The sequence below is a fragment of the Aphanomyces invadans genome (assembly GCF_000520115.1).
Source record: "Aphanomyces invadans strain NJM9701 unplaced genomic scaffold supercont1.35, whole genome shotgun sequence".
In the NCBI taxonomy this organism is placed as follows: Eukaryota; Oomycota; class Saprolegniomycetes; order Saprolegniales; family Verrucalvaceae; genus Aphanomyces; species Aphanomyces invadans.
Genome location: NW_008580180.1, coordinates 448608 through 475046, shown reverse-complemented (window position 1 = coordinate 475046; position 26439 = coordinate 448608). Strand labels below are relative to the sequence as shown.

Below are 26439 nucleotides of genomic sequence, written 5' to 3'. Positions count from 1 at the left end.
CGCCCAGCGAGCCGATCACGTCTTAGCTCACGCTACGAAGCGCCTCTTGTAGTCGTCAGACAGAGGGTCTTGGCTGTCTCCGTACAGCTACAACACCACAGTTGCGTTCGAGTGGATATTCACGACAGTATCGATCTGCGCACTGCCTTCGCTCTTGAGCCATGCAGTCGTTGCGGTTCGATCTGAAGGATCCCGGTCTTTTTGCTGCCGGAAGATGAATTGTCATAATTCCAGTACGGGGATGGCCAGTTGCGGGTTAAATCGACGCCGTTGGCACTTTGGCGTTGGCATTGATCGCCGTTCGTGCGAAGGTACCCGTCGATGTTGATGATTGGGACCAAGTAGACTTCATATGCGTCGGCAGGGCACAACGCGTTGGACAAGGCGGCATCCATGGTCGAGGCAATACCGAAAATGTTGGATGACCCGACGGCTCACTCGCGGGAATGCTGTATGCTCCGAGAGTAGAATCCTTTCCGTCCATGGCCTTCACTGATGCGACTTTGTATGTGCATTTCACGCTGCATTCGAATGTTGTCGAGACGGGAACTTTAAACACAATATTGATCGCGATGTTGTCCACGAGCTCGTGGATATGCTCCTGCGTTGGGAAGCAGTTAGAAAAGGTCGAGTCGGCTTATCTGGGACTTAATTGTACCGGGGGGTGGTCGCCTGGCACGGGAGGGCTTCACCAAACCATCGTCTGTCGCGGAGGGAGCACACCGACGTTGGCGCGAGTGCAGCGAGATAAGTGGAGCGAAGGGCTTCATGTCGACGTGGGCAATTGAACAAATGATGCTGACCTTTCCTCTGAACGAGTCGATCTTGTCGACGTTGCGCTCCCATGGGCAACCCCAAGCGAGAGAGAAACTTCAAGTTATTCCACCAATCATAATGCTGGAAAACCCACGCTGCGGCCTCCGATTGGCTCAAGGGTGCTCAGAGGAACCAGAGTGTTGGTGCTTTGAAAGGGTAAAACAACTCAAGATGCCCTACCTGTCCGGAATGTCTCACCATCGACGAGTATGTTCCGTCGGTGCAATCAATACAATTATCCTTGTTGAATTTTCAGACCAGAACGAAAACATGAACGCAATTTGGTGAGACTTGGAATAGTCGGTTTCACTTGATGCAACGACGACGTAACTGCCTCCAGAGCGTATGGACACACAGGAAAAGGGAAGTGCCGCCCAAGGAGGAGCTGAAGTTCGACGGCACCCACGAACGACCGAGGATGGAACATTCCGAGGGAATGAAGGAATGCCCCAACGAAACCTTCATTCAGATCATGGGTGCTGGCGCGTGCGTGCAATGATGTCGTTCGTGTGTTGAAGGTGGTGGTCAGTTTCGACGGTGCCATTGAAACGATCCATTTCTACTTGCCATCCCGCACGGCGCAATTTCGTTGGTGGACGGGGCGTCGTCTCCCCTCCATGAGCTGGAGCCCTTTCATTAAGTGTTTGTTCGTGGTGCCATGAGTGTGGAAGTCGCTTACGTCCCCCACTTTCGCATGCAACCTACGCATCAACCCGACCACCACCCGTCTTCGCAATGGGGAGCGAACAAACTTGAACTACACGAGCGTTGTGTGAAGGCATACAGTATGAGCATCTGAGACGAATGGAGCAATGGAGCTTTAACAGTGTCCCAATCATTCAATCCACTTTGATGGTGGCTGTGCGCTGACGAGGGGGCGCTACCAGTAGTGCGGCTATCATCATCCATCCACTGCGACATTGTACGACTGGTCGATATGCACGGACTTGCATGCTTACGTTGGGCTATTTTAGGAGATTGGACATATGTGGCCCTCATGTCACCCTTGTAACATCAAATACGGCGTTTGAGGGCTTGTGTGGCAGGTATGGCTGGCATCGATCCAGAGAATCTCCGCGATTTTGGCTATTCTTAGCGTGGTCGTCTGCACAATGGCCTGAACAGAATTGAGGCTGGACGTGCGATGCCGGCAAAGACGCTCCCCCGAGTTCAGTACAACCTCAAGTCGATACTTGCCAGCGGCATGTTTGTGTTGAACCTGTTGGTGTTGCCGTTTGAAGTGTACTTGTACGAAGTGATTCCGTTCCACCGCTCCAAATTTCGGGTGGCTCCTGCCTTTGCAGCGCTAGCGTCGTGCGCGAACTATACCCACATCGACCACACTCTTTTCGAGTCCCTATACAACGACTCGAGCATCACAACACCGTACGCCAACGACGCGACCAACCGCGTCGATGTCGTTCGGTCGCAACTACCGCGCCACGATGAGCGCTGCCCAAGTGAACGTGCACTCGTGCAGCACATTCAAGGGTCCATGTACTTTCCAGGAGATTCAAGCGGACCTTGTTACCGCCACATGCTCCAGCCTCACGACCACAAGGGCAGCAGCACCAGCCAGGCGCTGGAACATCACGCTGTTTGGCTCCATCTCTATGAGCACGTCCATTGCGTGGCTCAACGCGGACTCGACGCTCTTCTACTTGTACATCCCGAGCTACGGCACACCGACGCTGTTGCAAGTCAAGCTGGCCTGTCGAGTCCTCATGGGTGTATACATGCTGTTTCTCGTCGCAACACGGTACTACTGCCATGTCAAGCACCTGGCAGACGCGCTGAAACGTTACGATATGCACGTCACGTCGACGGCGGTGCGGTTTGACATCCTCGTCGGCGAGCCGACAAGTTTAGTCGTGGCCAACCCGTTTGTGTGTGCCTTCTTCATCGTCGACATTTGGGCAAGCGCCGAATACGTTGGTCTGGCCTGCCTCCGGGTGTCGCAGCTCTCAACCTGGTACAAGTTTATGTTGGGGCTGCTCAGTTTTGGCCGAATGATGTGGTTTTCAGCCGCGGGCCTCCTGCTCCTGAACGTGTGGCTGTGCTGCAGCACGTTCAAGCTCAGAAAGTTTCAACCCGTCGACGTCATGTACTTGACGATGGCGTCGTTCACGATGGGCCCCGTCGCCGTGTATGTCCAAGGGTTGATTCCGGCAGCTGTCGAAATGTACACGTACATGTTTGGGGCGCTTGCCACCACGGACCCGACGACCGGGGCCGTCGCCACCATCGACTGCACCTTTTCGCTCGCAATCTTTTCCATCACCATGTGCATTGTGCCAGTCGCGTTTGGGTACTCGACGGTTTGTGCGACGTCGGCCGCTCGAGTTACAGTCCAGCGCGTCCGACGTGCCAGTTCCAGCCTCACGTCGTCGGGTCCACACCATCGAATCGTTGTCGAGGTTTGTCTCGGACGCAGCATCCTATGGCCGTGTCGACGTTGACGTCGATCTGGTCAACGGTGTAGGGGCCGCACCACTACGAAGAGAGCAGGTTTAACTTTAACGACTACAAGCAGCGCTTGTCGTTGTGGTTTTGCCACGATGGACGCGTCACCGACGGTACGTTGAGCACACATTCGATGGACCCACAACATCACGTTCTTCATGACGTTTGTAGGCGTCTGCTACGGCGGGTCGGCCTACCGCCTCTTTAACTTGTACTCCACCGCTCAAGTCAACCGCACGATCAACCAACGAGGCACGGACTGCTACGTGTTTGGGTACAACTCGAGCAACGCCCTGGTTGAAATCACCCGGGTGAGTTTGGTGTCCCACATCAATTTGCCACCGCTAGCACGAGTTGTCCCCCACAACAACGCTGTCGAGCATACCACCGACCACTCGACGACTTGTGCTGTCGGCCGCATCGTGTTTAGCGGAAGGCGTGACATTGGCGGCACGCCGTCCATTATCCTGCGGCGCGGTGTCGATGGGTCGCCGTGGGTAGCGTAGCTGTGGAGTCGTGATATCTCGTCCTTGACAGAGCTTCGACGTCACGGAATGCACACAACAGAACCGAATGCCGTTCGACGGCCCCTGGCATTCCTCGCTCAACGCCAGTGTAATGCAAACTAATCACTCGTGCGACTTGGCCTGGGCTACGTCATGCCAACCATGGAGACTTGTCGGCACCCAGTCGTCATGTTACGGACACACGCCATCTACGGCATCGCAGCGGATACGTAAGACGCCCCACTCAACCGCGCTCGTGGTGGCCATCGTAGGCGGACCTGTGTTCTTTTGGGGATAACTCGTCTTGCGGCTGGTGGCTGTGTGCTTAACTTGGTACATGTCGACCTGGGACACCAAATTCATGCGGGACACTTCCACCAGAGGGACAGCCTTGTTGTGCCCAAACAAGTAGCAGTCCGTGCCTCTTTGGTAGATCGTGCTGTGGGCTAAAGCTGAAAGAAGTGGTAAGCTGACCCGCCACAGCAAATTCGTGTAAACGGATGGAGCGCAATCGTCTTGCAGGCGGACGGTTGGCTCCGGTCGAAACACAAAAACGATGACTTGCCATTGACGGTTCGTTCGAAGCGGCCATGCCACAGCGCCAACCGATGCATGATGCCATTGTACTCCATTTTGCTTTGGTCGACCTAGGTAGGCAACTTCGACATTCCAAGCAATGGTAGGTGGTCAAGGACGATGCGTCCGTCAAGCACTGCCTTGTACCTCTCCTTGAACAGCGTGATGTTCTCCGTGGAGCACACCCCGGTGCTCAGTCGCCGAAATGAAATGACCGTGATACACGTCGCCGTCGACGCGAGAGTTGCAAACCCAGGATAAAGGCTGCACATGGAGACGACGCCCATCGACGAAAGAGCAGTCGATCGACTGGTTGCTGCCTGATGGGCGGTCGTCCCTGGAATACGAATCAAATAGAGCGAGGACGTACACATCGACCACGAACACCTGTAGCAGCAACACTACGCCAAACATGTACGACGCCAACGTCACGACCGCAACCAGTCGAACATAAACGGTGGCCGTGCGGCAGCGGCGATGAAGGATCGAATCGACAACGAGCAGCGAGCCACTCGAGAGCCACATCATCTGAAGACAACAAGACAGACAAAAATCTCTTTAAAAAGTAGATGTTCATGTCGTTGATCTGCGAGAAGACGCGAGAGATTTGTGGCTGTCGACGCGATGAAAAAAAGGGGCCAAGGCAGTCAGCATATCGCGGGGAACGTCGCATGACTCGACGATCCATGCACTGCGTCGTGTTGGTGGCCAGTGACGACAGCAGCACATCCACGTTGTTCTGGTAGTCGTGATGATACATTTTGTTGTTTGATTGCACAAAAGGTCGACCAACACTACATTGACACCATACCGTGGCCCGACGAGCAGCCGACATGAACGAGATGAGTGGCGATGGCCCGAAGTTGCGGTAGATGGAGACACCTCGTTCAAGAAAATGTACAACGAGGACGCTGTCAAACGCGCTGAAGAGACTTGCCATGGCGATTCATGTCATGCGAGTACGATGGTCGGGTCAGCTTGCACCATATCCGTTTCCTTTGGTATGGATGGCGCAGTCTTCGAGCACTGGACGACGCATGCCCCTGCTCACGGACGCTTGCGCCGAGGTGGAACCATCTCGGCCTTGACGATGTGTCAGGCGATTTCGTGGCTCGACGCCACAAATGTCGCCCTGCCACTGCGTGTCATGCATATTCAATCAGGACGGCAGCTCTCGTGATATTCTCGAAAGCGAGACTGTGTGATGTCAAGTGAAGTCATTCGAATGCTGGGTTTGGAAACCGCATTGTCTGTCCGCTAAACATAGCCGGTCGCCCCCCACGTTTTCACTCGGATTCCATCGGCATGATAGTCCCCGTGGCGATCACGCATCGGTCGGCGTGGCTTAGCTGTTTCTACCTTGTCAACCTCGTGTGCATGCCGTTTCTCGTGTACATGACGGAGGTGTCGCCCCTGGCTACCGTCCATCGGACTGACCAACCGCCATTCCCCCTTGCCCCCACGTTGACCCACGCACTTGCCCAGCAATATGTGGCTCAGTTTCAAGTTCTTTACAACGCCACGACCCTCCCAGGCAACGTGGGGTATTTCTACGACAGCGACCGCGTCGTCGATGTCATGCGCACAGTCGTGTCGCCGTCCGACTGTGCCGACCCCGCGACCCTCCTCAACAGCATCTTGGGGGCCGCATACTTCACGCCCGATGCCAACAGCGCCGTGTTGGACTGCGTGTGTGGAAACTCGTCGGCGTCGACCGTCGGCCGCGCATGGCGCTTGAACTTTATTGTCGCGCCGTCGTCAATAAACGCGTTGTGGGTTCACCCTGGGAACGAGTTGAACAGGCACATGGGCGGCGCGAGCTTCACCGTGTACTACCTCTTCATCCCGGACAAGCTGTCGCCATGGTGGCTCGCCTTTAAATTCCTCTACCGAGCGATGCTCAGCCTGACGATTCTTGGTCTGGCCATCCAGTCGTACTACCGACACGTCGGCCATTTGTGCGCTAACCTTGCGCACTTTCCCTTGCAGCCACACCAGGCATCCCTCGGCGCGGTCACGAGATACGAAGTCATCGTTGGCGAACCATCGCCCTTGGTCATGTCCAACCCATACGTTTGCCTGGCGTTCGTCGCCGACATTTGCGCCACATCAGAGTATATGGGCCAAGCTTGCCTACGCGTGTGTCAAACCCAGAGCCTCTGGTACTTTGCGCTTGCGATGGTGTACTTGGGGCGGCTCGTTTGGTGTGCGTATGGCACGTTGGTGATGCACAACGCTGTCCGGAAGCGGTGGGGTTGGGCGGCCCTCACGACGCCCGTGGACTCGACTCAAGTGGCCGTGATGGTCTACTTTGTCGGGGGGTTCCTCACGTATTTGCAAGGGCTGTGGCCATCACTCATCAACGTGTACACGTGGCTCTTTGCCCTCGACAGCACTCCGGCCTCTGACGCTCCCGACCACCGCTTGGTGTCCATGAACATTGAATTGGCTATTCTTGTTTACTTGGTCACGGTCTGTGGCACGCCGTACGTCTTGTCCGCGGGGTCGTATATGAGTCGACGACTCTTTTCTCGATGCGTGAGCTTCTTCTCGTGCCGGAGGATTTGGCATTCGCTGTCGCAGCAAAAGGTCGGTTGGCGGCAACCACCCCAACGTGCACTGTTACCGGGCTCGGCCAACGCGACGGTGCCATCGAACTGTTGCATGATGATGATTTGATTCTGGAATAGGTGCATGCCGTCCTGTGTCCGCCACCGTTGACGACACCCACGGATACCAAGGGGTACATTCGGCAGTGGCTTTGTGCAGTGAAAGGGGGTGCGCTGCGACCGACTGGACGCTCCTTCTGACAGCCTTCACTAGATGTGGCATGCATGGGGGGGTCGATGTACCAAGTCTTTCGATGGCACCCCAGCACGTTCCAAGCACAAGCCACGATCGACCAAACGCCGACCGACTGCTTTGTGTGCGGCTACGACGTCACAAAGACCCTCGTCGAAGTGGTGTGCGTCAGCCTCGTGTCCCAAATCGACTTGAAAGGATACCATCGAGGCCACACGACGTCCCGAGCAAACCGAAAACAATTCGTCGCACAGCACGCCCTCTCGACCGCAGGGGAATGTACCTCAAGCAAGAAGCTGGCCGTGGGCAGGCTCGTGGCAAACCAAAGCCATACAGGGAGTGCTGTAGTGCAGTACGCAGCAGGAGCGAAGAACTCACCGTGGATCATGTAATCCTCGACCACCACGTCCTCCGTAGATATGACCCTTTTGACACCAGCCTCTTCTCGACGCTGGTCCAACCTCGGGACGCCGAATGCATGGGGCCAACGAGCTCCATCGACTAACTGAAGAGATTGGTTCACCGTGGAGTACATCTCAGGGGGATGGTGCCGTCCTTGGCATTTCGTCGAGACATTGCCATACATGCAACCAAACAACGTGGTCTTGGCTTGCAAACGGGGCGTACCCTCCACTCTTGACTGTGTGAACCACCGTGCCCCACAAAAACGGATGCCAACCGACGATGGCAATGGCGCATGTTGTCCGCGTTGGTTGTCCGACAAACACCGTCACATTCCACACCATTTTTGTGAGAGAGAGCAGGACGAGGTTGGCACTGGCGACAGCCATTCGACGAGCGGTGCCATGCAATGGGTCAACTCCCTCAAACCTCGACGTCCCCGACAACCGTATCCATCGCGGAACCTCCTGAGCGGATGTGGCTCCAACCGATCCATGTCTTCATCGCAAGCCATCGTGTCAAAATGCCAAACGCGGCACATAAATTAAGGAAAGGAATGTACTCTCACGCCGACTCCCCAAGTGAAGGGCTCGTGGACTGCGCGTTCGTGGGCGTATACTTGGTAGGAGGCGGCAAGAGATCGATCTACCCATCGTCGGACGAAGAGTCCTTCGAGTGGTCGTCCCTCGATTTGAAAAGCACCGCGATGGAGCGCCGTCGCGTTCCTGGCGACATCGTGGCCATCGCCGTGTTGATCGTGGTCGGTCGGGCGCCGCCTCGAATGACGTACCGTCGCTTCGTAAGTACGTGGTGCTGCCGGAACCCATTGACAATTCTGTACCACACATCATCAACCGAGCGCTGACCACACAACGTACCGGCGGTACATGGTGTTGCGCTGGATGGCACCGTCGTCAAAGGACGACCCAAAGCGAATCGTGCGGTCGACGCGGTGGTGCATGGTCTGAGTGAGCGGGTTGAAATCGTCGTCCACGGTGTCCTCGTCGTGGGGACTTGTGATTTCACTCGTATCGGCAACATCGAGTCGTCGAAACCACTCACGCCGCGCCGCACGGCGGTGGCAGGCCGTCAAACACCGAAACACCCACCGGCAAATGGAAAACACGAGCAGGATGGCGGACAACAGCAGCGCCGCCATGATCCCAGCCTTCATCGTTCGGATCACATCCCACAGCTGCTCGACTTGCTCCTATACGTGGCGTCGACGTTGACCAAAAAAATATGATGCACAGACCAGCGGACCTGCAACGCTTTGTTGACTTCATGCAGAGCAACGAGCTGGTGGACCAAGTCGTTTGTGTGGTTGGCTTGCGCGGACATGTTGAGTCCAAACTGCGATTTCTACACACTCGTACGTCACTTCACCACCGCACGTTGCAGCAACCGAGCGCACCACGAGCAACATACCAGTGTGGCCAGAGCCTCGGCTGCAGCATTGGCGTTGGCTGCACAATTCTACAGCACAGAATGTGAATACGGCATGCATCCATTGCCCCTTGACAAGCCTGCAACGAGATGGCGTGGTTGCGATGCAAGTCGTGAAGGACCTTCTCGAGCTGCGACACGTTGGTCTCGAGCACTTGCACTAGAGCACGCGACAAGTCAAGCAACGGCATCACGAATTCTCAAAGTTCGTACACTTCTTGGACATGCGAATGTAAAAGTTATCCAGGCCACCATTGTTTATGGCTGGGATGGCGGTTGGAGGCGTCGCTTTGGTTTCGTCCGATGCACCTTTCGTGCTATCGGTGGGACTCTCCCAAGACTTGGCAGAGTCAGTCCTGGAGGGATTGGCGCCGCCTTGCCCTGCTGAAGGCGACGACAACGGAGGCGGCACCGTCAAACTAGTCGTCGTGCCAGCCTCACTCGAGTTCGAGGAAGCCACACTCTCCCCCGCGACAGCACCACGGATGATCGACCCAGATGTGCCAGGCATACCGATCCCATTCCGTTCTGTGGTTCCGTTCGCGGCGTCCGCAGGACTTGGGGAAACACACGTGTCATTGACCTCGATAGTGGCGCTCTCAAACGTCGTGGCGTGCAGAAAGAACGAGATGGGACTTTCTGGCGCAGGAAAAGGGCACAGTAAGTTCGAGTCGGTCGGTGTTGTGCTAGAGGGGACAAGAGGGACGGCGGGCGACGGCGAAGGGGACTGAGCCTCTGCTTCGATCGTTTTCTCCAACTGCGAGATCACTTGCGTGAACGTTCGGCCAAACACCCTGGACGAACCCACTGGTACGAGGAACGAGTCGAGATCGAATGTACCGGATTTGACTCATCGTGCAGTAATATTCCGATCCGTAATGCGACATCATGCGCAGCTTGATGTAGCGGACGTGGTGGCTTTCGTGGAATTCAAAGAGCTGCTCGCCGTTCCGGTGAGAGGCCGTGAAGTTGCCCAGAACGACCCACGTGTCGCTGGGGTAGTTGATGCTGCCGAGTACCTACGATGCCACCATAAACACTACATATGGCGACCGATGATGGATGGAGGAGTTGACCGACCAGAAAATCGCGCGTTGGAGAACTGAACTTCTCGTAGTTGGCGATTGCGATCGCGTCGGCGTGAATGTCTTCGGAAAGGGAGACGACGACCCACTTCTTCTCGCTTGCGCATGGAATGAGCATGTACCGGTCCTTGTCCGGCACGAGAAGATTTACAGACCCTTTTGTGCCAGGTGCATGATCCAGCACGGTTGCGCCAGAGTCCTTGGACGCGTAATTCTGTCGCTGCCCACCGTCACTATCTTGGACTTCTTTGGACGAATGACTTTGGTCAAGGAGGTCCACGTCGAGTTCTGCAATGTTTTCAGCAATGTCTGTTTCAATGACGACAGTTGTCGCCGCGGCCGGGATCGCTCGTGTGCTTCCAACAAGGCTCTGAGAGAGTGGAGCTGGAGGAGGTGCCTTGTCCGGTGACGGCTCCAACGGCGAAGATGCAGTCGGACTTACAGCGGTGGAGCTTCCGGTGGTGCTGATGCTGTCCGTCTCATCAGGGAGGATGATCGAGAGCACACACACCGCGTAGAGCGCTGCTGCCAAACAAAGCGTGAGCTGCCGGTTCAGCCGCATGGTGTCGTTGCCGGTTTCCAGAAGTCCGAGACGAGAAAATAGTTTTTCTAACCAATCAAGCGCTAGTTCGCCACAGATTTTGCCCAATGATTTTTATCAGAGTGTTGTTCATGTATTGTCTGTAAAATTTAGTGTTGTCGTTCCTGTGGAAATTGCTCGAATTGTTTCAAGCGTTCTGTCAACGGAGGCCGAGCGTCGTCAACTACTTGTACCCAAGTGTCCTTGTTGCGCTCGCAGGATCAACTCACTCGCAGCTAAGCGCACCATGGAGCGACCGTGAGGCATCTCGTGTGGCACGCACCACGTCGCGGCGCGGCGCGATGTGTGCACTGTCCTCCGCAATTCCAGTGCCTTCGCCACCGCACACGGCCATGAAGTAGTCATGAAGTAGTCTCGTTCGACCACGTCCGTGCGGGAGAGGCTGCGCTCGTGTCACTTGCAATAAGCATGACAGCCAACGTGCCGATGCAAGACTTTGACCCCGTGCAGTGCAATACCCACGTGGGTCGCACCTCGGGCAGCCGTGTGATCGCAATCTACATTCCATTCGGCTGTGGCTGTCCGTACAATTTCGAGCACAGTGCACCATGGCCAAAAGTGCTCCATGGCCAACAGTACTCGTCAAGGTTTGTTGTGGACAATCGGGTTGGACGACTGTTTGGCTGCAAGGAGCTTAAAATACGCGTGAGCACTGCGACTACCCGCCAGTCGCCAATACCTCACTCGTTTTCAGTCCGACTGGCGGTGAATCAATGGCATTACCTGGCGTGAACATTGGTGCCGCTCCCCATTCACGTCTTGTTCCACCCCGTAGCTTTGTTCATGACGTGCCGCGTTTGAGCCAACCTCGTGTGCATGTCCTTAAAGGGTTACGTCTCCGAGGTGCTTTGGACCGATCACGCCTGCCCCAAGGAGTCGACGTTTCCTGCGACCACCACAGACTTTAGCCCCGTCGTCTGGTGAGGCTACGTGGACCACCTTCAGCGGCTCTACAACACGTTCCCATGCACCGGCCAATCTACTGAGACTGTTGCTAGCCCTTCGTTTCAATTCCTTGATGTAGGCTTGTCCACTCGGGTACGACCTGCGTGCTCGATGGTACATCTGGATCTGCCACGGCGGCAGTCTGAACTACGAAGGCGGGTAAGCTAAACACGGCCCATTCGTCTTGACAACTGGAGGGACTTGTTGACCTGGTGTAACAACGTGGAAGAAGTACAACCTTGACCTCGATACGCTCCACCTTTTTGTCGTACCACACCCACTATAACGCCGGGGCGACTGCTCTGTGTGCGGGTTTGGTGCTGCCGACGACGTCGTGGACATGCTTCCGCGGTCACTTGGAATTGATTCATGTCGTCTGGCGCGACCCACGACGTGGCTGTTTGTTGGCCGCGCGCCCTGCCACCGTCGAGAAGCCCCCGCTCGTGACCCTTCATCGGGGGGACTCGAAGCAGCGTCTGGGTTGCTTCACTGGTCCAAATTTCGCCATCGACTCTCGAAGACCCGAGGTATCGTTGGAGGACCACTCATGGCTGTCTTGGCACTGCTCTCCACTGATTTTGATCGTGGTGGCGAGCGTCGGAGCATTGGATTTCGTCCCACGGATGACGAGCTTGACAGTCACACATGACTGACTGGACATGCTGGCCAGTCCGAGTTGGGTCGGGAACGGCTAGCTCCCGCATGTCCGCACGACGACGGGCTTTCGCAGATCGTGGTCGGTTGTGGACAATCTGTCTCTGTTGACCGAGCGCAACGATCGTCAAGAATTACCTAGCCACGCCAGCTTTTTGTCGCTGCGACGGGTGTGCATTGCGCGAAGAAGCAAAAGACTGGTGACCTAGCAACTGTGCGCACCTGCGACCATCGCCGCCGCCGAAGAAGTTAGGAGTGAGAGCATGGCATGCCGAAAGTGAAACCAACTCGATTTCAGCACGGCGCTAAGCCATCATTGACGGTGCAGCCTGTCGCTTGTGCATGCTGCAGTCACAACGATCATGCCTCCCCACGACTGAAGACTTTCTCATGGAAGTGAAAATACACATGGGCATACGGTCGGATGCAATCGAGTCAAGCAAGGTCGACGTCAAGAATTCAATTCAAGTTCCATGACTCCGATGGATGTGGTCATGCGCGCGTCGGGGGCATGGACTCTAATCCTTGCGCGTCTTGAGAACTTTGGTTGTCACGCCTTGGGGAGTCCTATACGTGGGCATGCCCACGAGTCAGCACCAATCTCGAAGTCCTTCCACCTTACAAAATGTAGACGACACCACCCCAGCCTGCCAACGCATCTCGGTTGCACGCCGACAGCAAGCACTGTGAAATCGTCTCAAACAAGTCCTCTGGCTCCTAAATGCATGTGTGAGAAATTGTGGAGAAACGTGTAGTCGATCGCACCAAGTCGGGACGAAAGAGGGATTCACACATGCCGTGCAGTGCTTCCTCCATTGTGCCTGCGCACACATAGTCCTTGGTGAACATTTCGCACCCCAAGCAGTCCATGCTGCTTAGGAACGGCTGGTTGTCGTCCGTCAAGCCCGCGACAATCGGTTCCACGAACCACGGCCCAAAGCTACAACGACGGCAAGAAGGGCATACGTCCATGAACGATGCCATCGCAGCATTCCAGGCGTAACGTACCGCTTTTCATACATCATGTTGGAGATCATCGCGCTCAGCGTCTTCGCTTTCATGTCGCGTTCTTCGCGCATCTTGTACATGTTCAGTTTGAATCGTAGCAACTGCGAGACACTCTGGACGTCTGTGGCCAAACCCGCGAGCCCCAAGAACGTCTTGTCATTGAGGCGAAACACCTTTTGAAAATCCGTCGCAATCGTTTGTCCTTGCACGCCCAACCGCGTGTCGCTGGATACACAAGTTGAAACCATGCAGCTTGACTTTCAAAGCCACAATACCTGGCAATCGCGACGCAGTTCTTGCCAGCCATAGCAATGATCGCAGCTCCGTTGTACGACAAGATGCTCTACACACTCGCATGACCTTCCATCTACACAGCCGCAAGCATGCCCCACCATGATACGGTCGGCCGATGGATTGAGTTTGCGGCCTGAATGCAAGCAAAGGGAGAAACCTTTCACAAATGATAGATCAGCACGGAAACGCTGGATAACATCCGGATAAAACGTTCAAATCAAATACGCACTTTCTTGCATTGGCCTCGTACTTAACGCAACTAGTACTCAGCGAATACTAGTAGTAGTACAACCTGTAACGTTCCCGACATGTGGAAGTGAAACTGAGAGATTCGGCGGTGCTTCACGATGGCGGGTGGGTTTGTCGAGTTCCACCGGTCGATGTCTCTGGAGCACCAAGCACTTCCGCCACCGCCGCCTGCAAAGACTCAAAGGGAGGGAGTTGCGCCCCGTGAGTCACATCCAACGTCCCCATGGCATGCACAACCACGTACGGTCAACGTTGCGTTGAATAGATAAACGGCCCCACGCGTCCCCAGTGCCGTCCACCGTAGACCAAGTTCTCCACTACCGAGACGAGCTGTGGAAATACGTCGATGAGGTAGGTCGTTGCAATGGGGTCGATGATGTTTCATTACAATGAAGCAACTCCAACGCTTTAGATCCTGCGCGACATTGGCGGCCACGCCGATACCAATAGCGAGATGGCCAGCGCCATCGACAAGACAAAGCAACTGAAGAAGCTCCATGCGATCTGCCACGCAAGGGAGCAACATGTGCACACAGTCAAGCTTGGTCTCCTCCACGAACGCAACGAGTATCTCGCTAAGCTCGTGGCACTGCAAAGGTGAGCCCTTCAATGCCATTCATCGACTACATGATTCACTAATACTTCTCGACCAGCCTCTTGACGTCCCGGTCATCCCCCATGGACACGACCACCCGCGAGAACCTCCTCCAAATCGTGACCAAGCAAATGTCGCCGTAATGCATTGCCATTTACGTCTCGACCTCCATCGGTTCCCCATCTACGTCCTCGTCCCCAACTACATCGTCATCATCATCTAGAGGCACTCCATCAATGTCGAAATCATCGTCTAGTGGGACACCGTCGATGTCGTCGTCATCGTCGGCGCCTTCCATGGGTTCACCGTCCACGTCTTCGTCCACCGCGGGCGTCTCCTTCACGCCGTCAGGAGTCCCTTCGCCCACTGACGTAAACTTCTTGAGCATGTACAGCCGTCGGAACATGTCGTCCCTGGTGCCACTCGAGACGAGGCCGGCGTGGCGGCATTTGCGCTTCAATCGTTCGTCGTTGAGATTCAACGTGTCGGCATCGATCGCTGCTCGGACGGTCGCCATCGGCACGTCGTCGGGGGTGTCCTGGTCTTGGCTTGTGGCCCTCGCCGGGCGCGCCTTTTGGAGAAACGTCGCATTGAGGCCAATGAGGTATGCCGGTGGAAACAAACTCCACTGGCTCCACGCATGGAGGACGGCCAGAACTTTATCCCGCATCGCATTGAACGACATGCGCCCGACGATCGCGTGCGACACAACGTTGAGCGAGTCCATAATCTCTGGCAAAAACTCTTCAAACTGCGTCCGATACAACGATGCGTTCTTGAGTGGCGCGCTCGAGTTGTGCAAGATATCCGACACAACAAACAGCCGCGCGACGTACGCGAGATACGGCTGCACGCCATTCGGGCCACCTGGCACGTCGACGCGAAAGTACTTGAGAATGGAAGTCGCAATGTCGACGGCACACTCGGAATGGTCGAGTGCAAACGCCATCACGTCGCACACCGATTGCCGATCGATCGTAACTTCCTCCAAGTACGAACACAACGTGTCGTACTCGCGGCGCGACAGTTCAAACTTGGCGCGCTGGCCCCTACATCCGACGACATGAGCCATGCCACGTGCATCCTCCATTTGCCATGGGACATGCTGCCATCTCAACACCCGAATAAAAACATCCACAGGCACACTTGGCCACCCTCCAAACAAAAAAGGCAAAACAAATCGTCACATGCAACCGTCGTGCAGGCGTCATCCAACGTACTTTTCCTTGTCTTTGAACGCAGCCAACTGCTGCCCTGTCATGATGACAGGGTTCTTCTTGGGGCTGCGCGGATGTTGGTGGGAGGGCGTGGTCTGGGACATGCTTGCCGACGCGTCGGTCAACGTGCTGGGATCGCCGTCCGGATTCGGGGGCGGGATCCACATTGGACCGTTGGGCACCATTTGGAACCCCATTGTCCTCCACGTTGTGTCGGTGTCGCCCATCTGCAACGAGTACACCTACCCACGTGGCTTCATATCCTCGAAAAGACACATGGAGTCGGGTACCTTCCATTTGTAGTAAATGTTCAGGCTCGACGTTGGCGGCGCTCGAAGAAAGTCGTACTTGGGGTCAAGCTGCGACCGCCGCATGAGATCTTCGAACTGAGGGCCATCTTTGCTCTAATGACAACGTCGACGATTGGTACAAACGACGAAAACGAACCACACAGCGAGCGACGTAGTTGATGAGCGCCATTTGTTCCTTGTCTGCGGGCGGTTCCACAATCACGGTCGGGGGCGGTGAGGACAAGATCGGTCGCGGAGGCGTAAGTAGTGGCCGTGGTGGACCGAGAGTTGGTCGAGGAGGAGCGCCAAGTCCAGGGGGGAACGGTCGGGGTGGGGGCAACTGACCAGGAGGTGGAGGCCGCATAAAGACGGGGGGTGGACCGGAGGGTGGGGGTCGCAGGAATGCCGGTGGCGGGCCAGGTGGTGCACCGTGTGCACGAGGAGGGACTGAAAGGGTGGGGCCAAGGAGGGCCGCCACGGCAGTGGGGTCCATCTTGACCCCCTTTCCCCACCCGACGGAGATTTCAAATCCTTCCAGCTACAAGCATGTGTTGTTTGTGAATTCAGGGAACCGAGTCGAATGACTACTACCTTTGTCTCGTTCAGGTGAATGCGAGCCGAGTCTGCATGCAGCCGCTTGCAAAAGCACACAAAGCCGCAATTCCGGCCGCGAGCGCGCTCTTCGTCGCTGCGTGGCCACATGACTTTAATCGAGTAAATGGGGCCGTGGGCACCAAACAGCGCCTACAATAATTGAGGTCGCTTGATCAGGACCTAAAGACGAAGATCAACATGGTGGGCGTACGCGGAGCTGCGCTTCCGTGACCGATGGCGCAAGGTTGTTCACGTATAAGTTGGTGCTGTCTTCGTCGCCCCCGGTGTCGTATGGAGAGGATGCCACGGGTTCAAAGCCGCTACGAGGTACCTTTTGGAAAGACATGATGCAGAGAGCGTTGGCATACCTATCTTTAATTTCCTCGAGGAACCGGTCCATTTCCCTGACTTTTCGCTTCGGGGCGACTTCTGGAACGTCATCGTCGTCCAAGGAAAAGGCAAACGGCGCAGGTGCCTTAGCTGGTGCATCCCTCGAAGCTGTGGGTTGAGTTTTCGGTGGAGGGCGCGATACCAACGGCGGAGGAAACGATTGCCGCGGTGGACCTTGATGCGGTCGTGCCAGTGGCGGTGGTGTGGCGGAGAACGGTCGGGGTTTGGACGACGCGGCATGGTGTCCTTCTGAAGGCACAAATGCAGGTGCGCTGTCGTCTTGGTCAAACGACGCCACGAACGACGCATACGCTTTTTTGGTTTCCTCGTCGGCTTCGCGTTGTCGCTGTTCACGAAGCTCTTTCTCCCGATCAAACCTGGACTTCTTCGCCACGCCAATGGAGAACAATGGAGGAGGTTTCCCGCTACCAGAAGAAGCAAGAACGTCTTCAACTCCGCGTGATGGAGGTGCCAGCCCAGGCGGCAGCTTCCGCTTCCGGGTGTGGTCCTCGTCCATTGTTAAATTTTCCAGCACTGGATTGTGCAGAAATAGTGAAAATGCAGGGCATTCACCAAAAATAGTGTGATATCGAATCCAAATCCACACCAACGACGCACAGCGGCACCTTGGCGGATGCGAAGGAGCATGCACTTCCACGCACAGATCATATGAGAGCGTCAGTGCAACTGACATTCAATTACAGCCTCTGTAGGCATGGCGCCTAGAAGATGGAGCTCTGCCATCGATTCTTGTTATGCGTTCGGGATGGATGTGTAGCCCACGACATGGTGAAAATTTTGCAGCGACAGTCGCGCCGCGTTCAATGAGTCTGGGTTTGCCTTGGACATTCTTGGAGGGGCCGCTTGAGCGTAGATTTGCGATATCCACTGTCGTGTCGTTGTAGACAGTGGCGGACGTGCAACGTGCCGTTGGTGCGAGTCGAAAGCTGCTCGGTGTGCCCGGGGAAACGACATGGCGTCCGATAGATGGTTCAATTTCTCGCGGGATATCTCCATCGCTTGTTGGGAAGCCGTCGATCCAGTCTTGTCGCCGTTCACAAGCCCTGTCACGAGCGTCGAGAGTTGGCGCTGCTGGTCGATCAAGTGAACGCTTGTTGGATCTTGCTTGTCCATGGCGTCAATCGTGGCTCTAACAGCGTTCGCTCAGCTCGTCACTATGCATATAAGATAGAAATTGCTAGTCGTACTTGGTGTAGTCGATTTGAGTTTGTAGCCGCTGGCTCATTTCTTCCTTCAGTTGAATCAACACGTCGACGGACGATGGCTTCGGTGTTGCGTCTGGTTGAGAGGTCGCTTCATTCCGCGCCATTTTGTCTGCCTGATCGAAACTTGGTGCTGTTCATGACGTTTGGTCATCGGTTAAGTGTTTCCTGGCGAAGAAGGACGTACCTATCGCCTTGTATGCTTCGACACGCAATTGCGCCTTGGCCGCCACATCTTGCAAATGCACTAGTTGTGCTTTCTGGTCTGTGGTATCTCGTTCAAGGCATTCTGCTTTGGTCTCGACCAGCAGAAGCTTCTCCTGCAGCGCCGCATTGTCCCTATGCCCCACAGAAGTTCCAACAACTGATATGGCACTCTACAGTCTACCGCTTGAGATGTGACAACATTGCCAATTGGCATGCCAACTCGCTGCGCGTGGATCGCAGCTCCTCGCGCAGTTCCATGGATTGCCTCTCGGCCTCGAGTGCCACCATGCGAAGAGTTACTGCCTCCACTTGCCACTGCACGTATGGGATCCTTGTGAATTTACAACCATCAACACCATCCTTGGCACGTACACTTTCCATTTGTTGGGTAGTTTGCGCTTTGTGCATACGTAGCAGTTCCTGCGCGGCCAGAACCTCGGCTTCGAGCACCGTTGCCTATTGGAAAACTGATTGAGCACGTCATTGCATGATTGCATGGACGAGTATTCCTTCAAACCTTGGACTTCAAATGGGCGTCCAGCGCGTGCCGGTATTCCAACAGCTCCGTGTCATCACGATTAAATGTCGCCGAGGACGTCTTTGCCACGGGAGTGGCGTTCTTCACAATGGACTCCAGCATGTGCAGGACTTGAACTTGCGCTTGATGCATTGCACGAATCGTTTCGTTGGTTGAGCAGTCGGCCACGGATGCAGTCGTCGTTTCCAGGACCTACATATGTATTAAATTCTAAGCTCCATCGCTCTTGCAGCTCGTCCGTACCTCGATGACCCGGCGAACGCGAGGCACCATGTCGATGACGACGTCGCTGTGATCAAGAGGTTCCGTTTGGGCAGACACTTCGTTGTGCTGCTCTGTGTCGGCCATTCCATCCGTCTGCATGATCGCGTCGACGCACACAACGTGGTTGGTTTGGGTTGAAAACGACGCTGCCATGACGACCGGTGCTGCTTCTGGAAATAGTTGCATGCATAGAACATCCTCGGCTTCCATCGATGCTTGGTCCTTGAAGCGGTCGGCACGAAGCAGCGTGGTCGCTGGAATGGGCTCAACAATCGGAATATGTCCAGGTTTCTCTGAGATCTCCTCCACTGGTGGGATATCCACAGGCTCCACGACGTCGACGCGATCGGGCGGCGACACAACATTATCTGCTACCGGAACGCCATCGCCCACTGGCATGTTGGCCAGGATTTGGACATGAACAACGTGCAATTGTGCTTTGGACTGCAACTTCACCACAATTTTATCGAGCGCTTTGGCTTTCTTGAGATGCACCGCGACGCGAGCTCTACGCAGCGTCAATGCAAAGGGTCCAATCAAGCCAAACACATACTTTGGCTTTGTTGGGTGCATCGCAATAGAGTGGATCGCGCAGTGGGGTGTCAATTGCGCCTACCATCGCGCTTCGCTCAAGGAATTGTTCGTTGGCGACTCCAAGGCCATTGCAATGTCAATGCTGTTGCGCTCCCGCGTTCGTACCCGAAGGCGATCTTCGTCATACGTCACACCATCCTCGGGATACCACACCAGTTTTATGGCGTAGTTGAAACCTTCCGACGTCCAGTCAGCGGATGAAATCTTCGTGGGGACATTCGGTATCGCCGCGGCCCCGTACGGCCACGACTTGGCGCCGCGAATGAGCTCTCGTGCGATCCGTATCCTCGCTTTCAGGACAGCTCCTATAGTTTGTTAGACTCAACGACTGCATAGCAGCAAAGAAGGGGTTTACGCACGCTGGCCTAGTGTTTGCAGATCTTCTGTAGGTCGCACGGTCAACACGCCCACGCTTTGGGCCAGTCGAGACGCATCTCCCTTCATGTGCTTGTGCTCGGAAATCTGCATATTGTTGAAATTGACTTGACTGAAGACTGTACATGACGTACGCGCTTCCAATGACAGAGCAATACACGCAAGACATCGCGATTGGTGCCACGGATCTTGCTCAAGTGGGCTGCAATCGAGTCCGGAGTAAGTTTGGCTTCGATCATGAGGGCATGGGACCGTGTGTAAGTCAGTAAAGGTTGGTATCGTTGCAATATCTACACATATCGGTTCCATTCTTAGTGTGCACACGTGGTGTGACTGGAAGTCCAGGTGGGCTTCACAGAATATTGTCACGCCACCTTCTTGATCGTAGTTGCAATGACATGGGGAGGGTACATGGCTAAGTTAGTGAACGTAGCCGTCGACGTTGTGAGTTGTTGGAATGCCATGAATAGCTCTTCGACTTTGGGTGACATGGTCCCCTTTGTGTCGTACAAGCATTCTTCGTGCCAATACAGCTTGTCCAAGTACCCAACGAGGTCCATCAGCAACCGTGCCGCCTGAACGGATATCTTGGGCAGTTCCTCATCTGTGCCATCGTTATGTCTTATCCTTATGGACTGGTGAAGGGTTCTCTTACGGGAAGGCACTGCAGTCGTCTTGCGCGCCGCTAGCTTCCATCGCATCAGCCTCATCCGCGCGCCTTTTTCCTCAGTGAACATCCACAAAGATCGTTCTGAAGTACGTATGCGTTACTAGTACTTGAAGAATTTGGAACGAGAAATAAAGGATTCATTTTTTTCTGTTGGCGATACTAGTAGCAGTGATCAAGTATTTATTCACTACCGAGGAAATTTGCATCTTTCATTTAAGAAAATCCACCAAGGCGATTCTTTTGCGGGAAACGTCGCGACAACATGGCGCTTCCCCCGATCACGACGAAGATGGTCGCACCGTCGCGACAGGCGAGGGCATCGCCGTTGCGATATTACAAGAATGACGGAAAGGTGTTCGTGAGCGACCGACAAAAGTTAACGGAGCGGTCCCGGCTGAGTAACATCCTCCTTGGCAACGAGCATTGGGATTTGTTTCATGGTATCCCGAAAGGATTCTCGCTTCGCACGCGCGTCCGCATCAAGCTCGAGACGTCTGACAGTGGGTACGCGTGGGATATGTTCCAAACCCTCGTGTCGCTTGTCGCGTGTGCAGTCTGCGTCGTTCAAAGCTACCATGACGACGTTGTCGTGCCAGAGGTGGACCTGTCATTTGGAGTCATCTTTGCCACCGACTACTGCTTGCGCTTATACTGCGCTAAAAATCGGTGCGTGAAGTACCCTTACTTTCTTACACGTGCTTCATAACTCATCGCCGTGTGTGGTGTTGCGCGCAGGCTGTTGTTCCCGTTCACGTTCAGCGCCATCATCGACCTTCTAGCCGTCGCGCCCACCATCTACGACTACGTCACCCGCGACTCGTCGACAAATCCGACAGGACAGCGTCCGAAATTTGCCTTTTTGCGCTTTGTTCGCGTCTTGCGCATCATGAAGGCAATTCAAATGTCGCGCCACAGCGCCACCAAGCAAATCACAGGTACCCGACCACTTGTGCAAATGCCGTCTCAGCCGCGCACGTGTTTCAGCGATCCAGCAGCAACTCCTGTCGCTTGGCCTTCTCGTCACAAGCATTGTGTTCATTTCTGCGTGTTTATTTCAACTCGTGGAGAACTCGTACCGCGACCCGATCGTGCTACCGAACGGCGAGACAGTTGACCGCAATGTGACGTTGGGCGACTCGTTCTACTTCATCATGGTCACGATTTCGACTGTGGGTTACGGCGACATTGCGTACGTCGACTGGTTTTGTCGCGACTGGATGATCCTCGTGATATGGGTGCCAGTTGTCCATGTTGTGGTGCATTCGACGGACCTGTCTGTGCGCAGTTCGAGGCCATTGACATGTGACTTGCGTGATGTAGACCAGCGACGACGCTTGGGAAATTCGTCACGTGCGCCATGATCATGGGTTCGCTCGTCTTGTTGCCGCAAGAAGTCAATCGTTTGGTCGCGTTGCTGGCGATGCAGTCGCCGTTCCGAAAGACCTACATACCAGACCCGAACCGCCCCCACGTACTTCTCCTCGGCCACGTTTCGAACGCGAGCGTCCTCCTGGATTTTTTCACCGAATTTTACCATCCCGATCGCATCGTATGCGGCCCGAATGGAGCTGCTTCGATCAACAACATTCCATGCATCATCATGGCCCCGGCCGAACCGAGCGAAGAAGTGCGCGCGCTCCTCGTCAACCCCCTTCTCCAGGTACAGACACGCATTGTACCAAGGGCGGAGGCGTCCCCACTGCCACACAATCGTCCCGTCAAATGCCCGCGCTGATGAAGGTCGATGTAGAACAAAGTGAAGTTTATCAAGGGATCGATCTTAAACGACGAAGACCTCCATCGTGTCGCGGTCGACACGGCGCAAGCCGCCTTCATCCTTGCCGACAAAAACTCGAACGACTCGGTGGCCGAGGATGCTCACACTGTCCTGCGGTCACTCGTGCTCGAAAACTACAATCCTGGTGCGGGCAGCATGGTCTTGAAAATTCTCATCCTTGAAACAGATCTCCAAATTTTCATGCAGGTCATCTGTCCGTCCTACACCGACTTCATCACGCATGTAGGGCGGCCACAAGTGTTTGTGTGTGCGATCGCTTCATCCGTTTGCTTTGTCTAGAACGAGCTCCACCATATCTTGTGCATCGACCAGCACAAACTGAGTCTCCTGGCCAAAAACTGCCTCTGTCCGGGGCTATCGACCCTTGTGTGCAATTTATTCCGGTCGACGGTCTTGCCCGACACATTGTCAAATGTCGAGTGGAAGCGCGAGTACGTGGAAGGCAGCACGATGGAGATTTATACGACGACTACACCATCCTACTTGGTCGACTTGAGCTTTACCAAAGCCGCGGACATGCTGTACGACATTTTCGACGGCGAGGTCATTCTGGTCGGCGTGCATGAAGGCGCGTCGCAGTCGAAAACGTTTGTCGCAGACCCCACGGGGTACACGCGGCCGTCGCTGTCGAACGTGCTGAAAGACATCAGTACCAAGTTTCTGTCCGAGGAGCTGCGCCACCCCCTCAAGCGATCGCCACGAGCAAAGCTGCACAAGCCCAAGCAGGCCCCCCAGATGCCTCAACCGTGGCCCCTGGGATGCGTCGCCCCCCAGCATACTTTCGTCAATCCAGGGGCGAATTACGTCTTACGGTCCCACCACACGCTGTACGTGCTGTGCGAGAGTCGGAACGTCGCGCAGCTCGTGAGCTGTCCCGACTATTACAACGCGTGGGTTCGGCGGGGCAACAACGCGGCCCAGCCCAACGCTTCGTCGGCAACGACTCGCCAGCCGCGCTACGCTCAGCCGTACGATTTACTCCAGGCGAATTCACGCCTCGTGAGTACGCGCATCCCACTAAGCCGCAGACGCGACGACGTGTGCATTGTCGCTGTTGCGAGCGACCAGCCCGACCAACCTGACAGGGGGCCATACGACAGCGGTCCAGTCGACAGTGCCGGCGCTTCTTCTCCCGCGACAAAACCCATCCGCGACCACATCATTGTCGTGTCCGACTTGATTGACGTCCCCATTGAAACATTCATCAAGCCGCTGCGTTTGGCGCATTACACGGACGGCAGCAAGCACTACCGACCGATTGTGTTTGTCTCGACAAGCAACGAAGCGATCGACGTCGCGTACGAGGTGGCGAGGCACTACGACGGCGTGTACCTCATGCGCGTGACCAACGACTCCAAGGAAACGTTTTTCAGGGCAGGGATCATGAAGGTAGGACGTGATTTGCCCGTGCGACACCTAGCAAGGCAAAATTGTCCAAGGGCTCGAAACGATTGCAACCACGTCGACGATGGTTCATCGCGTTGTAGGCCCAATGCTGCGTTCTGCTCGCGGAAAAGTCTGGGCAGCGCGTGATGGACGGCGAGAGCCTCGACAACCGCGTCATCTTTCGGTACCTGACGGTGCAAAAGATCTTGGAAAAACACAGCGCCGCCATGAACACCGAGTTTGCCGTGTTTGTCGAAATGGCTGCGTCTAGGTGATCGAGGGATGGACCGATCATTCCTTGACGCGATTCGCCGTGTAGCACGATGAAGGTGATGGACACGACACTGACAAAGCGGCTGACTTCCATCGCCGCCAACCTCCACATGGGGGGGCGACAACTCCCCGTCGTGAGTCCGCGATCGTCCACGTCGAGGCCGGTCGTCGCGCGCATGAGTCTCTTTTTCGATTCGTACGTTGTTTGTCGCCGCCGCCTGTGTCTGGTTTCATTGTATTTTCCATGGCGACATGCTGGCCTCGAGAACACTGCATTGTGTACAGCCCAGCGATGAGCAGCGACGAGCCTTCGTTCGACAGAGACCATATTTGCTCACATGGGTTGGGCGTAGGCTGGCCGAGACGCACAAGTTGGCTCGCAAGCGAAAGGAGCACATGAAGACATTTAAGAAGCGCCACACCGAAAACAAGGCGACGGTCGTCTTGCCCTTCTACGCGGCCGGGTACGGCGTCCCGACTGACTTTTTCGACAGTTTGCTCTGCCAGAGCTACTTTACCCCCGAGTTGCTCCGGTTTGCTCAAGAGTTGCTGTGCATGGACCAGCGGTCGCACGATAGCATGACCGTGTCGAGCTCCGTCAGTCAAATTCCTCTCCCCGACTCGTTTGTTGGGAAGACGTTTGGCGACCTCTACACGTACTTGCTCACGTACGAAAGCGTGATTGCAATCGGGCTGTATCGAAACTCGGCCAGCCGTGTCACGCTGCCGTACGTGTACACGGCCCCTAAGCGGAGCTCCGTCCTTCGGTCGGACGACTTTGTCTTTATTCTGGCACAACCGCACACGCAGATCGCGCTCGAGAACGCGATCGACTTTGAAGCAGACGTTGTTGAGTCGCGTATTCAAAACATGCACATCACCAAGTCGACGATTCAAATGGCACTGCACAAGATCAAGCAAAAGAAGCAGCTGCAGGAAGGCACAGTGATCCCGAACAACGACGACGATGACGGCCATGTCGGTGGCGCCGATTGCGAAGGCACTGGCCAACGACGAATGCCAGACAACAAGTTGTAGCATCGCCCGACTTTGAATGATACCTGTTTCGGCAACGCTCCCATTGCTTTCAAAGGAGGGACACAACATTTCTTCGAGTATTTCATGCATGATGAAGGCATGGCTTGGTCTGGATGGCCAGTCCATCGATAGCTGCGCACTCGCGTGTTTTCTCGAGATGTCTCTTCCCTCCTTGTGAACGAATGATTGCCATTCGGTCAGAAACGGACACTGCAGAGCAACGAAGGCCTCAGGGTGCGTATCAAGCACGCTTCATTTGCTGCGCTGTCCTGCCGCATCAGTACGTGAGCGGCATCGAATATGCCAACGGTTGCGGCACTCCGTCGTCCACTTCATAGCTCCATCACAACTGGATGCCCATCACGTACGAGGAGATGCCCCATCGAGGCGTGACGAGACCATTCAGCAACGACGGCGCTGGGTCAGTGGAATACTCGACAAGGTGCACCCAGGCGGACGTGGGAACTATGTGCATGCCGCCAGAGCGTAGCAGCAGCGAAAGATTGGTTGGTTGGGTGCTGACCGTGTGCCATTGCTTCGACCTTGCATAGCCCACGACATTCCACAGGTCAATGTTCACAAGCACAAGTGCAGGCACATGACAACTCCGATCCCGCTCTCGCACGCCAGTTCCAAGTCGATCGAAGGACTCGGCTTTCGGGTCGTCCGTCGCCTGCTTCACGACTGGCGACACCATCGTCATAACGGCGGATGTAGTGGTGCTCCGCGATGCGTCCTTGCGAGTGTTGTTGGTTGTCCACACCATGGTGACGCCGTGGAGGACGTACGAGGTTCAGGTAACTTCGCCGACACTGAGGATCGTCATGTGCCATGGCAGCAATGCGAGACACCTGGACGGCGACGCTTCCACACGAACGAGCTCAAGCGTCGACGTGCGAGGCAGAATACGGAAAATCCTCCGAGGAACAAGAACGGCCGACCCTGCCAGTTTCTCTCGTTTGGAATTGCAACTTCTTTGACGAGAAAGACGTTGATGGAAGCTAGGGTCGAGTTGGCGATTCTTAGCGAGGCATGTAGAAGGAAGGGCTCCTGTCTAGCTGCAACTGGTTGGAGCGACGCAATCGCGCCGCCATGGCCGCCAACCACATGGCGTTTGGAGATGCTGTCAACTCAGCGGCA

The 26439-nt window shown here is 55.4% G+C and overlaps 10 protein-coding genes across 16 annotated transcripts; 5 read left to right on the top strand and 5 right to left on the bottom strand.

Moving 5' to 3' along the window:
• Positions 1–27: 27 nt before the first annotated feature.
• On the bottom strand, positions 28–395 carry H310_12034 (hypothetical protein; the record flags this gene model as incomplete). The annotated part of the gene is made up of 2 exons (XM_008878945.1): positions 28–87; positions 144–395. The coding sequence occupies 2 exons, from the start codon at positions 393–395 to the stop codon at positions 28–30; spliced, it is 312 nt and encodes a 103-aa protein (XP_008877167.1).
• Positions 396–1902: 1507 nt separating this feature from the next.
• Positions 1903–3919, top strand: H310_12033 (hypothetical protein). Its single transcript, XM_008878944.1, has 3 exons — positions 1903–3233; positions 3299–3392; positions 3451–3919. The coding sequence occupies exons 1-3, from the start codon at positions 2232–2234 to the stop codon at positions 3783–3785; spliced, it is 1431 nt and encodes a 476-aa protein (XP_008877166.1). The 5' UTR covers positions 1903–2231; the 3' UTR covers positions 3786–3919.
• Positions 3920–5633: 1714 nt separating this feature from the next.
• Positions 5634–7688, top strand: H310_12032. 2 transcript variants are annotated; one of them, XM_008878943.1, is made up of 3 exons: positions 5634–7007; positions 7052–7139; positions 7185–7688. In XM_008878943.1, the coding sequence occupies exons 1-3, from the start codon at positions 5667–5669 to the stop codon at positions 7553–7555; spliced, it is 1800 nt and encodes a 599-aa protein (XP_008877165.1). In that variant the 5' UTR covers positions 5634–5666; the 3' UTR covers positions 7556–7688. The 2 variants fall into 2 exon arrangements, with proteins under 2 accessions (XP_008877165.1, XP_008877164.1); XM_008878942.1 differs by having other exon boundaries at positions 5640–6950.
• Positions 7689–8078: 390 nt separating this feature from the next.
• On the bottom strand, positions 8079–10682 carry H310_12031 (hypothetical protein). Of its 4 annotated transcripts, XM_008878941.1 has the most exons (8): positions 10092–10682; positions 9852–10030; positions 9225–9805; positions 9092–9171; positions 8994–9041; positions 8829–8927; positions 8444–8775; positions 8079–8400 (listed from the first exon to the last, which is right to left on the bottom strand). In XM_008878941.1, the coding sequence occupies exons 1-8, from the start codon at positions 10656–10658 to the stop codon at positions 8211–8213; spliced, it is 2076 nt and encodes a 691-aa protein (XP_008877163.1). In that variant the 5' UTR covers positions 10659–10682; the 3' UTR covers positions 8079–8210. The 4 variants fall into 4 exon arrangements, with proteins under 4 accessions (XP_008877163.1, XP_008877161.1, XP_008877160.1 ...); XM_008878939.1 differs by having other exon boundaries at positions 8994–9171; XM_008878938.1 differs by having other exon boundaries at positions 8079–8775.
• A 118-nt stretch (positions 10683–10800) lies between these two features.
• Positions 10801–13040, top strand: H310_12030 (hypothetical protein). Its single transcript, XM_008878937.1, has one exon. The coding sequence runs from the start codon at positions 11106–11108 to the stop codon at positions 11427–11429; it is 324 nt and encodes a 107-aa protein (XP_008877159.1). The 5' UTR covers positions 10801–11105; the 3' UTR covers positions 11430–13040.
• On the bottom strand, positions 11288–13755 carry H310_12029. 2 transcript variants are annotated; one of them, XM_008878936.1, is made up of 6 exons: positions 13697–13755; positions 13580–13647; positions 13305–13529; positions 13062–13236; positions 12919–13013; positions 11288–12863 (listed from the first exon to the last, which is right to left on the bottom strand). In XM_008878936.1, the coding sequence occupies exons 1-6, from the start codon at positions 13697–13699 to the stop codon at positions 12815–12817; spliced, it is 615 nt and encodes a 204-aa protein (XP_008877158.1). In that variant the 5' UTR covers positions 13700–13755; the 3' UTR covers positions 11288–12814. The 2 variants fall into 2 exon arrangements, with proteins under 2 accessions (XP_008877158.1, XP_008877157.1); XM_008878935.1 differs by having other exon boundaries at positions 11288–13013.
• Positions 13756–13923: 168 nt separating this feature from the next.
• On the top strand, positions 13924–14694 carry H310_12028. 2 transcript variants are annotated; one of them, XM_008878934.1, is made up of 4 exons: positions 13924–14087; positions 14137–14198; positions 14260–14444; positions 14501–14694. In XM_008878934.1, exons 1-4 carry the CDS (start codon positions 13946–13948, stop codon positions 14583–14585), a joined length of 474 nt encoding a protein of 157 aa, XP_008877156.1. In that variant the 5' UTR covers positions 13924–13945; the 3' UTR covers positions 14586–14694. The 2 variants fall into 2 exon arrangements, with proteins under 2 accessions (XP_008877156.1, XP_008877155.1); XM_008878933.1 differs by having other exon boundaries at positions 13928–14048; positions 14113–14198; positions 14501–14684.
• H310_12027 (hypothetical protein) lies at positions 14563–17470 on the bottom strand. The gene is made up of 7 exons (XM_008878932.1): positions 16912–17470; positions 16755–16863; positions 16541–16693; positions 16107–16487; positions 15950–16063; positions 15663–15901; positions 14563–15491 (listed from the first exon to the last, which is right to left on the bottom strand). Exons 1-7 carry the CDS (start codon positions 17448–17450, stop codon positions 14597–14599), a joined length of 2430 nt encoding a protein of 809 aa, XP_008877154.1. The 5' UTR covers positions 17451–17470; the 3' UTR covers positions 14563–14596.
• A 133-nt stretch (positions 17471–17603) lies between these two features.
• H310_12026 (hypothetical protein) lies at positions 17604–20876 on the bottom strand. The gene is made up of 13 exons (XM_008878931.1): positions 20790–20876; positions 20509–20738; positions 20269–20424; positions 20119–20221; positions 19865–20064; positions 19719–19777; positions 19145–19673; positions 18881–19093; positions 18736–18819; positions 18545–18678; positions 18344–18495; positions 18142–18289; positions 17604–18083 (listed from the first exon to the last, which is right to left on the bottom strand). The coding sequence occupies exons 1-13, from the start codon at positions 20869–20871 to the stop codon at positions 17687–17689; spliced, it is 2487 nt and encodes an 828-aa protein (XP_008877153.1). The 5' UTR covers positions 20872–20876; the 3' UTR covers positions 17604–17686.
• Positions 20877–21034: 158 nt separating this feature from the next.
• On the top strand, positions 21035–25362 carry H310_12025 (hypothetical protein). The gene is made up of 10 exons (XM_008878930.1): positions 21035–21470; positions 21540–21739; positions 21789–21993; positions 22125–22464; positions 22555–22726; positions 22769–22824; positions 22882–23991; positions 24090–24259; positions 24308–24457; positions 24615–25362. The coding sequence occupies exons 1-10, from the start codon at positions 21067–21069 to the stop codon at positions 25297–25299; spliced, it is 3492 nt and encodes a 1163-aa protein (XP_008877152.1). The 5' UTR covers positions 21035–21066; the 3' UTR covers positions 25300–25362.
• The last annotated feature ends 1077 nt before the right edge of the window (positions 25363–26439 follow it).

Coding starts and splice junctions, on each gene's coding strand:
- H310_12033 (XM_008878944.1), top strand. CDS start 2,232: ATGTCGTTCGGTCGCAACTACCGCGCCACGATGAGCGCTGCCCAAGTG. Junction 3,234..3,298: donor ACCATCGAATCGTTGTCGAG/GTTTGTCTCGGA, acceptor TCAACGGTGTAG/GGGCCGCACCACTACGAAGA. Junction 3,393..3,450: donor CGATGGACGCGTCACCGACG/GTACGTTGAGCA, acceptor TGACGTTTGTAG/GCGTCTGCTACGGCGGGTCG.
- H310_12032 (XM_008878943.1), top strand. CDS start 5,667: ATGATAGTCCCCGTGGCGATCACGCATCGGTCGGCGTGGCTTAGCTGT. Junction 7,008..7,051: donor CGGGCTCGGCCAACGCGACG/GTGCCATCGAAC, acceptor ATTCTGGAATAG/GTGCATGCCGTCCTGTGTCC. Junction 7,140..7,184: donor GCTTTGTGCAGTGAAAGGGG/GTGCGCTGCGAC, acceptor AGCCTTCACTAG/ATGTGGCATGCATGGGGGGG.
- H310_12031 (XM_008878941.1), bottom strand. CDS start 10,658: ATGCGGCTGAACCGGCAGCTCACGCTTTGTTTGGCAGCAGCGCTCTAC. Junction 9,806..9,851: donor TGCACGATGAGTCAAATCCG/GTACATTCGATC, acceptor GGGTTCGTCCAG/GGTGTTTGGCCGAACGTTCA. Junction 9,042..9,091: donor ACCACGCCATCTCGTTGCAG/GCTTGTCAAGGG, acceptor TCTGTGCTGTAG/AATTGTGCAGCCAACGCCAA.
- H310_12030 (XM_008878937.1), top strand. CDS start 11,106: ATGACAGCCAACGTGCCGATGCAAGACTTTGACCCCGTGCAGTGCAAT.
- H310_12029 (XM_008878936.1), bottom strand. Junction 13,237..13,304: donor AACATGATGTATGAAAAGCG/GTACGTTACGCC, acceptor CCGTCGTTGTAG/CTTTGGGCCGTGGTTCGTGG. Junction 12,864..12,918: donor GGTGGTGTCGTCTACATTTT/GTAAGGTGGAAG, acceptor GCCCACGTATAG/GACTCCCCAAGGCGTGACAA.
- H310_12028 (XM_008878934.1), top strand. CDS start 13,946: ATGGCGGGTGGGTTTGTCGAGTTCCACCGGTCGATGTCTCTGGAGCAC. Junction 14,088..14,136: donor CCCATGGCATGCACAACCAC/GTACGGTCAACG, acceptor ACGCGTCCCCAG/TGCCGTCCACCGTAGACCAA. Junction 14,445..14,500: donor AAGCTCGTGGCACTGCAAAG/GTGAGCCCTTCA, acceptor CTTCTCGACCAG/CCTCTTGACGTCCCGGTCAT.
- H310_12027 (XM_008878932.1), bottom strand. CDS start 17,450: ATGGACGAGGACCACACCCGGAAGCGGAAGCTGCCGCCTGGGCTGGCA. Junction 15,902..15,949: donor ACATTTACTACAAATGGAAG/GTACCCGACTCC, acceptor CCACGTGGGTAG/GTGTACTCGTTGCAGATGGG. Junction 15,492..15,662: donor GCGTTCAAAGACAAGGAAAA/GTACGTTGGATG, acceptor CGTCGGATGTAG/GGGCCAGCGCGCCAAGTTTG.
- H310_12026 (XM_008878931.1), bottom strand. CDS start 20,871: ATGTTCACTGAGGAAAAAGGCGCGCGGATGAGGCTGATGCGATGGAAG. Junction 20,425..20,508: donor TTGCAACTACGATCAAGAAG/GTGGCGTGACAA, acceptor CGATATGTGTAG/ATATTGCAACGATACCAACC. Junction 19,674..19,718: donor ATGCACCCAACAAAGCCAAA/GTATGTGTTTGG, acceptor GACGCTGCGTAG/AGCTCGCGTCGCGGTGCATC.
- H310_12025 (XM_008878930.1), top strand. CDS start 21,067: ATGGCGCTTCCCCCGATCACGACGAAGATGGTCGCACCGTCGCGACAG. Junction 21,471..21,539: donor TTATACTGCGCTAAAAATCG/GTGCGTGAAGTA, acceptor TGTTGCGCGCAG/GCTGTTGTTCCCGTTCACGT. Junction 22,465..22,554: donor TCGTCAACCCCCTTCTCCAG/GTACAGACACGC, acceptor AGGTCGATGTAG/AACAAAGTGAAGTTTATCAA.